Here is a 9,187-nt window from a genome sequence, read left to right as displayed (position 1 = left end):
ACTTAACCCCAATTGCCTCATCCTGGGTCATCTCGTCATCCTGATGAATATCTGGTCACTGGATTCAGATGGCTCTGGAGGACAAGTGAGGCTGGTGACTTGCACAGCCCTCCTTCACTCAAAACAAAGTCAAGTGCAAGTCATGTCATTATTTCTCTGATGGCATGGTTTTCTTTGGCAACAAAGGACAAACATACATACTCCCATTAGGCTCTAGGGTCAGAGATGTACTTTTTGGGAGACTGATCTAGATTACACTTGCTATGATGCTTTGGAGCAAGAGACATTTCCTCATTGCCCATCTTTGCATGTACAGATATCTGTCTTCATGCCTAGGTAGGAACTTGAGATGAGATTGTCAATCTGTTTGCAAAAGCAGCAGCAGTGATCTCTTAGTGGTGAGTGAAGGCAACAGCACCATTCCCCATGATTGGAGAGAACCCCCTTTTGTATCCATCCAGTGGAAATCTCAGACTCCAACTGTTCCTTAGGGCTGTGAAATGCATCCATGGCAATAAGTGGAAGGGAAGGGTCAGTGCTTCTGGGTTCAGGAGCCACAGAATCACAGGCTCTGTGACCTGGAAGGAACTTCAGCAGTTGTCTCATCCATCACATACTCCTAAAGGAAATCTCCACCCAGACACACGTAGCACGTGGTCCTTCTGTCTCTGTCTGGGGACCTCCAGTGCCGGGAAAACCACCTCCTTTTGAGGCAGCCCAGTAACACTTTTGGGCAGATCTCTTTGTGAGGAGTTTTTTCTGACATCAAGTCCAAATTTATCTCTTGGCAGCCAGGTTCTGTCTCCAGTGCACCGTGCCTGGCACATAGTAGGCTTTCTAGAAATATTTATTGATTATTAATAAATGTTTATGGATTATGATCCAGGGACACTGGCTTTCTTGCTGTTTCTCATCTAAGATGCTCCATCTCCCACCTTTGGGCATTTATATTGACTGTCCCCTGTGCCTAGAATGCCCTCCCTCCTCCTCTCCACCTCCTCACTTGCGTGGCTTTCTTCAACTCCCAGTTAAAATCCTGCCCTCTTCCACAAGCACTTGCTGATCTTTTTTCATTTTAGAGCCTTCCCTCCACTGATTATCTCCAGTTAACCCTGTCTATATCTGCTTTTTGACATGGTTGCATGTTGTGTTCCCCATCAAGCTGGGAGCTTCTTGAGGGCAAGCTTTGCCTTTAGACTTTCTTTGTATCCCCAGCACTTAGCACAGTGCCTGGCTCATAGTAGGTATTTAATAAATATTTACTGACTGCAGCTTTCTCTCCTCCTTCCCAAGGAACCCTAGAGGTCTTAGTTTCTCACTAACAGAAACAAATTTCTCAGTCGAAGTCACTGGGGCCTTCTTCAGGCAGGAGGGGAGGGATGTCTTGTGGGAAAACATTATGCATTGCTTGAACTTAGCCCTTTGTGTTTAAGAATCCTGACTTGTTGCGTGGAGACCAAATTTGTTTAATTTAATTTGATTTGTTTAATGCTAAGCTCTGGTCCAAGGTTATGCTAACGAGAAACTCAGTCAGATCCAAAGATGGATGCAAGGTATGTAAGCAATTTTCTCCTGTTAATCCACCCCAAACAGCCCACAAGTTGTATCTGCAAACTACCTCTGGGCTGGCCCATCAGCAACTTCACCCTTGTGCCTTTGTTTGAATAGTCTAAAATGGATGAGCTACCACACTCACTCACTGGGAGGGGGCCACACTCTTGTCAGCTCTCCCTTCTGTTGGATGACTTAATGGATTTCACTTCTGAGTTTTGTTCTCAGTCAACAGTCCTTTGGAGGTCACTGTCTCCAGCCCACTTTTCTAGTCAACCTTAGACTGTTTTTCATCCTTACATAGACCCTCTGTGAGCCTTAGCCTGGCCCCTCCTCACCCCTTCCCATCCTTCACTCTCCTGGTCATCGGTATTCAGGTAAAGATGCCATGTGGCATATGGGAAAGAGGCTGCGAAATGAATCATCCCAGAAAGATAGACTGGGGCAGATCTTGGAGGGCTTTACATTCCCACCAGAGGAATGTGTGTTTCATCTTAAAGGCAGTGAGGAGTAACTGGAGGTTCTTGAGGAGTAGAGACCTTGTCAGAGACAGCTGTATGATATGGACTGGAGAGTAGAGAGGCTGGGCCTAGAAAGGTCAGGAGGGGGCTCTTGTCCCAGTCCTGCTGAGAGGTGATGAGGAGCTGCCTGAGGCCACAGTGATGTGAGCTGAGAGAAAGGGACTGAGGTGAGAGAGGTGGATGGAGTAGGTGAGTGAGTGTTAGGGACTGATTGGGGAGGGGGCCTGCAGTAGAAACTGGATGCCAAAGGACAGGGGGAAGGAGAATGAGTTCAACCCTGGGCTACTTGGCTTTGGTTTGGATTTGGTTTGAGATGCTAAGAAAGAATGTCATAGAGGAGAATCCATGTTATATCAAAATGACCCTGGCCCTGGAAGAGGCAATGAGAGCTGCCAGGGACAATGGGGGTGGCTCTGACCAAGTCCCAGGCCTGGCTTCTGGGCTCAGTCTGTCCTAAACAGCCTTCCCAGCCCTTTCCTTCCAAGGCCCCTCCTTCAGTATTTAATCACTTCCCCATCTTTTTCAGCTTCTTCCTCTCAGATGTTTTCCATCTCCATGATGCCCCAGAAACATGGCTGTCTCCTGACCATGTTGGGTGACTTGGCATCCTCTTCAGTACTGGACAAATCTCTGCCAAGGTGGGGTGGAGAAGGGGAGGGGAGTAGGCAGCCTTCTTGCTCTCCCTGGCCCCCAGACTTACTCTGTCACCATTGCTCTGAGAAGGGGGAGTGTGCCACAAGGGGAGGCAAGGTGGGTCCAGGAAGTTGGTGAGAAAGAATACTTGTAGTGAAGAAGAAAATGAAAAGAGAAAAGGTATGAGCGAGGCAAGGCTAAGGGGCTGGGGGAAGGGATGAATCAGCAGAGAAAGCCTGGAACAGCTTCCCAGGACCAGGCCCTCTGATCACCCTGATTTCCCTGACAGACTATGGGCCCTGGGCCCTGGGCCCTGGAGCTGGGGGTGTGACTGACAGTTGGGATCACATCCTGTGGCTTGGGTAATGGGAGGCACAGGGCTGAGAGGCAGCCCTGCTTCCTCCTTTTCCTTTCTTCATGACTCTTTGGCCAGGCAGCTTAGATCAGGGCTGAGGGGCCAGCATGATCCCCGCAGTCACCTCTCTCCTCTGGCTGGGTGAGTGCCAGGGCCCCAGGCTGGGCTGGAGGGGAAGGAAGACTCTGAGAAGGTCCTTGGACAGAGGCTACAGGGGACATAAGGGGACACTGAGGCTGGGGAGAGGCTGCCTGGACACAGCAGAGCACTGGTACCTTCCCTTTCCTGGTAGATTGACCCAGAATGAATTAGGGGGGTGGGAGTAGGGCCCAGATGCATAACTATAGACAGCTGGAGCTGGGGGCAGGATTCCCTGTAACCTGAGCCTCTCCTTCAGGGCTGTGTCTGAGCCAGAAGATCACAGCTCCAGAGGGTGAGTCCTGCCAACCTTTCAGCTCAGTAGGGAAAACTGCTCTGAGGCTGCCAATGCTGGTGGGAGGGGAAAGGGAGGGAGCCCCTTGTGGGTGCTGACTCTGGTTGGGAGAGTAAGGGTTGGGGGCTGGAGCAGCCCCCAGGAGGGCAGGGCTCTGAAGTCCAGGCTCTGATTCCCTTCCAGGGACACTCCCCAGACCCTCCATTAGGGCTGTGCCCAGCTCTGTGGTCCCCATTGGAGCAGAGGTGGTCTTCTACTGCCGGGGCCCACAGGGAAACAAGAGTTTTCAGCTTTGGAAGGATGAAGAATTCTTTCTTCAGATACGTTCCTCCAAAGAGGAGATCAAGTTCAGCTCTACAAAGGACAATTATGGTGCAGGCAACTACAGTTGCCGCTACTCACAGGGACCTCATATGTCAGAGTTCAGTGCCCCCCTGCAGCTGGTGGTGACAGGTAAGGAGGAGCCTGGGGAGACCTGGCTCTGGGGGTCCTGACATCTGAGTCCCAGGGTTCTGTCTGGGGTATCATTTCTCCCTCACAGCCCTACAGACCCTGGTGTGCTGAAAACATGCCCCTGTCTGGCCTCTGAGTTTCTTGGTCTTTGGACTCTCTTTGACCTTCAAAGGAAGCAGAGACCACCTTGTCCTGGGCTCACTGGAACCCTGGACAGCTCTTATTATGTGCTAAATCCTGTGGGGGAAATGGGATCAAAATGACACATCCAAGATAATTCCTGCCCTCACAGGGCTCACATATTCCATCAGGAGGAAACTCAGGTTTTCCTGCATCCACAATCTATACACAGCCATCTAACTGCCTGATGGACAGAGATGAGGGTGTAGGAATTAAATAAACCTCGGAGAAATGGCAGTGTGGATTTGATTATGGTTTCAGTCCTGGAAGGTTGTGATATGGGAGTGGAGAGGGATAGCACATGTGCACTATCAAGGCAGCTGGTAAGAAGACAAGTAGGATGTAATGTTAGCCTGACTGGAACCAGCTTCAATATATTGGGCCACAAGAGGCAGTCAGCAACCACCAAAATGGGGCCCCAGGAAAAGACACCAAAGGTGAAAGAATTAAGTCCTCCAAGGGATTGTCTCTGGTCTAGTGGTATGAGGTGGCTGTCAGAAGACTGTCAGGGCAAAAGAAAAGTATATCTGTATTAAAGAATCATGGATGGCTCTGAGATTGTGAGACTGGGTGATGGGCAGGATGTTGGTACCCTCAAAAATGGAGCAGGTAGGGGGTTAGATGGATTTAATGGAGATGCAATGAACATGTGACAGAAAAGGAGGAGCTGTGACTATGAGGTCAAGAGAGCAGGGAATGCCCAGGAATTGGGAGCAGACAGTGATATCACAAACTGCAGAGGCAGAAAAGAGTCAGGAATGGAAAAGGCACATCCACCTTAGCACTAAAGGATTCATGGCAACCTTGGAGAAGGCAGTGGCACTGGAGAGCCAGGTTTTTTAACTAGTCTATTCTAAATTTAAGAATTAATAAGCATGTTGTCTTATTGTCTGCCAAGCACCATGCTCAGTTCTGAGGACACAAAGAAAATAGCCCTGTTTTCTAAGTGCTTCCAGTCCCTTAGGGAGAGACAAGACACGACCCACAAAATAGACCAAAAAGGCATCAAAATGAATATGAAGTAACTTGGGGAGCAGAGAAGAAGCACTGGGAGCTGGAGTCATCTTGTGGGCAAGGTGTTTGAGTTGAGTTTTGAAGGAAACAAGAGACTGTAAGAGTCAGGACTGGAGAAGGAGGGCACTGAAAAAACAGGCACAGTCAAGGGAAGAGACAGGAGAAATGTGCTGGGTGAGAAGGGACAAGAAGGTTCATGTGGGGCGGTTAGGAATGGAAAGGAGTGAGGAAAGCCCATGGGATGGGAGAAGGAGACCCAGCTGGGCCTCCAGTGTCTCAGTCCTTCTCAGATCTGTTTTGTAACTAGGATCCTTTTCTTTCCCAGGATTCTTCTCTAAACCATCATTACACATACAACCAGGCACCATGGTAGCTGTAGGGGAGACAGTGATCCTTACATGCCAGGTGCCAGCACTCCAAAGTCGCATTCCAAAACTGATGTTCTTCCTGCTGAAGGCTGGGGTGGCAACCCCATTGCAGTACCAGAGTGTAGAGGGGAAGATGGCCAACTTCACTCTCCCATCTGTGAAGGCTGAGGATGCTGGGAACTACAGCTGCATTTACTCAGAGAAGCAGGGCAAGAGGAGAGCCTCAGATCCCAGTAAGGTCCACAGGCTGGAGGTGACAGGTGAGAGGAGACCTATTGGAAATACACCCACTACCTTTCCCCCATGTTTGAGGCAATGAGTATCATAGGTAATAATGCTAATATTAATAGCTAGCATTTCTATAGTGCCTTTTCTAAGTGCTAAGGGCTTTAGAAACGTTGCCTCATTTTATCCTCCTGACAACCCTGGGAGGTGGGTGCTATGATCATCCCCATTTTATAGTTGGGAAAGCTGAGGCAAACAGAAGGTAAATGATTTGCTCCAGATCACACAGCTAGTAAGTGACTAAGGCTGGATTTGAACTCAGGTTTTCCTGCGTCCATAGTCTATACACAGCCATCTAGCTGCCTGATGAATGGAGATAAGGGTACAGGAATTAATTAAACCTTAGGAATCCACCATCCATTATCTGTGACATATACATCTCTATCAATTTTTTCAGGCAAAAAGAATGAACACCCTCAAAATAAAGGTATGAAGGAGAGGCAGACATTCCAGAGGCAGGAGGCCAAGTCTCCTCCCTTCCCTGGGTTCAAGAGCAGCCCTCATTCCATCCTGTTGGAGGATGATGACAATGGATGGGAGGACAGAAAGGGATGGTTGAAGGGATACAGTGAGGACAGTTTTTGTTTTTGGGTTTTTATCCAGTGAAGTATCTTCCCTGGGAAGTAGGTGCTATCCTTATCCCCATTTTATAATTGGGAAAACTGAGGCAAACACAAATTAAGTAATTTGCCCAAGATCACATGGCTAGCTAAGTAACTGAGACTGGATTTGAACTCAGATCTTTCTGACATCAGACCCCGCACTCTATATACTTAGCCATCTAGCTGCCTGATGGATGGAGATGAGAGTGTAGGAATTAAACCTTGTGTTCCCCATCCATTCTCTGTGACATATACATCTCTATCAATTTTTTCAGGTAAAAAGAATGCACATCCTCAAAATAAAGGTAAGAAGGAGAGGCAAACATTTCAGAGACAGGAGGCCAAGTCTCCTTACCTCCCTGGGTTCAAGAATAGCCCTCATTCCAGACTGTTGGAGGATGGTGGTGATGGATGGGAGGACAGAAGGGGGTGGCTGGAGGGATACAGTGAGGGCTTGCTCGTGGCACAGAGGAATCTTGGCAATGCCTGTCTCTTCTGTTTCAGAGAACAGACTCATCCTCATTGCTACTGTTAGCTGTGTCTCCTTCCTCCTCCTCCTCTGCCTCCTGGCCTTTCTCTGTCACCGCTGTCGCATCAAACACAGTGAGTTCAGAGAGGAAGAAGTGAAGATCCAGGGGCATGAGGGTTGGGGTCTCATAGTCCTCTTCTGTATGAGAAGAGATGAACTCTGGGAGACCTTTCCTACGCTCAGTCTTCTGGTTCTGTGACTGATCCTGCTTTCTGTCTGTCTGTCCGTCCATCTGTCCATTTGTTTCTCCTCACAGAGAGTTCATGTGGAGACACTCCTGGGAGGTAAGGATGCCCAGCTCCTTCCCCTATTCCTCTGACCCACTTCTCCACATACTTCTCCCCAGTGCCACTTGAGACCTCCCCCATTGCTCATAGATTCTGACTGGGAGAGAATGATGGGTCCAGGTACAAAGTTAACTCCTTACCTCTCTGCAGGACCTCAGACAGCGCAGGCGTTCCTCAGCCTCTCTGCCTCACCTCCCTCCCTCCCGAGGATATAACATGTAAGTGGATTGGTGAAAAAGGGGCAGGGATCTGGGACAAGTCTGGGGGCCAACCAGTCCCAGGAGCTCAGGGACTCATGGAATCCCTTCTCTATCCTAGATGAAGATGTATCCAAGGGGAGACAGATAGAGACATGGGTGAGTCCTTCCTGTTCTCCTCTCCCAAGTGCAGCCTCAGTCTCCCCTGTGACTCCCACCAAATGCTTTGTTTCCTGTTTTCATCGCTTCTTGTTCCCTAGCTTCACATTTCTTTCTTATCTCCTCCTGATGGCATTCACTGATCCCACACTGGGGCATCTTTCCTTCAGGCCTCTGAATCTGAAGACTCCCAGGGAGTGACTTACTCTCAACTGAACACAGCTGCCCTCGATGAAGGGCAGAGAGCCCCAACTTGTGTACCCCCAGAGCCCAGCGTCTATGCCACTCTGGCTTTGCATTGATGGGGAAATAAAGGGGCTGTCAACCTGAGAAGGGGAACTGAAGCTTCAGAGAGAGAGAGAAGAGCAATGAGGGATGGGGGAAAGATGTGGGCTGGGAACTGCACCACCTGAATTTGGGGGTAAAACTTGGCCACTCAACCTAAAAGCCTTCCCCCTTTCACCACCCCACTGCCTCCAGGGGAACATCTGTCAGTCAGGCCCCACACATTACTCTGGCCTCCCATCATCTCGCCTGTGGCAAAGATCCTGCAGTGGTTTGCCATTTCCTTCTTCAGTTCGTTTTGCAGATATGGAACTGAGGCAAAAAGGGTGAAGGGACTTGCCCAGGGTCATGCACGCAGTAAGTGTCTGAGGCCAGATTTGAACTTGGGAAGATGAGTCTTTCTGACTCCAGGTCCTGTACTCTATGCACAATGGCACCACCTAACAGCTTCTAGGTGCCAAAACTTCAATTTTTTGGAAAATTCTAGGAAGGATTATCAAAGAGATAGTTAAGTAATTTTGAGAAAGGGCAGCAATGATTCCAAAGTGTCAGCCTGGCTTCATTGTAGGTCATACCAGATCAACCTCACTTCCTTTATTTAATTTTTTTGACAGAGTTGCTAAATAAAACCCTATCCATGACCCATATGGAAATTTGTTTTACATGACTATACATATACAACCCATATCAAATTGCTTACCATCTTAGGGAGGGAAGCAAGAGAGAGTGAACATTTGGAGCTTAAAAATAAAAAAAGCATGTTAAAAATTGTATTTACATGTAATTTGGAAAAAACTAAAATATTATTTAATAAATAAATAAACAGGTCATTGCCTGAATGTAATTACTTGGTTTCCTTAATCTAACATAGCCCTCCCCTCTCTGCTACTTTTCCAGTCTTCTCACACCTTACTTCCCTCTCTCACTGGCTCCAGATGGTAGATTGTGGGCTCTGTGTTTGAGTTGCTGATCTATTACTATTAGCCCCTGGAGTCTGTTGAATGTATGTATGGAGAGGGGAACATGGCCAGACCTTCACTTTAGGAAGATCACTTTAGAGAATGGAGGATGGACTGGAGTGGGGAGGCAGACCCCCAAGAAGCCTCCCAGGCATGAGGGGAGGAGGGTCTGCACCAGGGGATGGTGGTGTCAGAGGAGAAAAGGGGGCGTATTCAGGAGATAAGAGATGAAATTGACCAGTGGTGCTGCGGAGGTGAAATTGACAGGCTTTGGTACCGTAGTGGATATGGGGAGGATGAGATAGTGAGGACCCCAGGATGACTCCTAGCTGGAGAGCCTGAGGGCCTGGGAAGAGAGTGTTGACCTTGATCATAA

At 48.6% G+C, this 9,187-nt stretch overlaps 1 protein-coding gene across 3 annotated transcripts; it reads left to right on the top strand.

Moving 5' to 3' along the window:
- The first annotated feature begins 2,718 nt into the window (after window positions 1-2,718).
- Window positions 2,719-8,696, top strand: LOC140503517 (T-cell-interacting, activating receptor on myeloid cells protein 1-like). 3 transcript variants are annotated; one of them, XM_072607573.1, is made up of 11 exons: window positions 2,719-3,201; window positions 3,458-3,493; window positions 3,677-3,946; window positions 5,466-5,768; window positions 6,191-6,220; window positions 6,671-6,700; window positions 6,900-6,998; window positions 7,181-7,208; window positions 7,362-7,429; window positions 7,530-7,567; window positions 7,738-8,696. In XM_072607573.1, exons 1-11 carry the CDS (start codon window positions 3,168-3,170, stop codon window positions 7,867-7,869), a joined length of 1,068 nt encoding a protein of 355 aa, XP_072463674.1. In that variant the 5' UTR covers window positions 2,719-3,167; the 3' UTR covers window positions 7,870-8,696. The 3 variants fall into 3 exon arrangements, with proteins under 3 accessions (XP_072463674.1, XP_072463675.1, XP_072463676.1); XM_072607574.1 differs by lacking the exon at window positions 6,191-6,220; XM_072607575.1 differs by lacking the exon at window positions 6,671-6,700.
- The last annotated feature ends 491 nt before the right edge of the window (window positions 8,697-9,187 follow it).

The sequence above is a fragment of the Notamacropus eugenii genome, chromosome 5 (genome assembly GCF_028372415.1).
Source record: "Notamacropus eugenii isolate mMacEug1 chromosome 5, mMacEug1.pri_v2, whole genome shotgun sequence".
NCBI lineage: Eukaryota > Metazoa > Chordata > Mammalia > Diprotodontia > Macropodidae > Notamacropus > Notamacropus eugenii.
Note: the sequence above shows the minus strand (reverse complement) of the source record. Positions and strands in the feature narration are given on the sequence as shown.

Excerpts from the sequence above, each read along its gene's own strand:
- LOC140503517 (XM_072607573.1), top strand. The coding sequence starts at position 3,168 with ATGATCCCCGCAGTCACCTCTCTCCTCTGGCTGG. Across the intron at positions 6,701-6,899 it reads TGCACATCCTCAAAATAAAG|AGAACAGACTCATCCTCATT; the intron begins GTAAGAAGGAGA and ends CTTCTGTTTCAG. Across the intron at positions 7,568-7,737 it reads GGAGACAGATAGAGACATGG|GCCTCTGAATCTGAAGACTC; the intron begins GTGAGTCCTTCC and ends TCTTTCCTTCAG.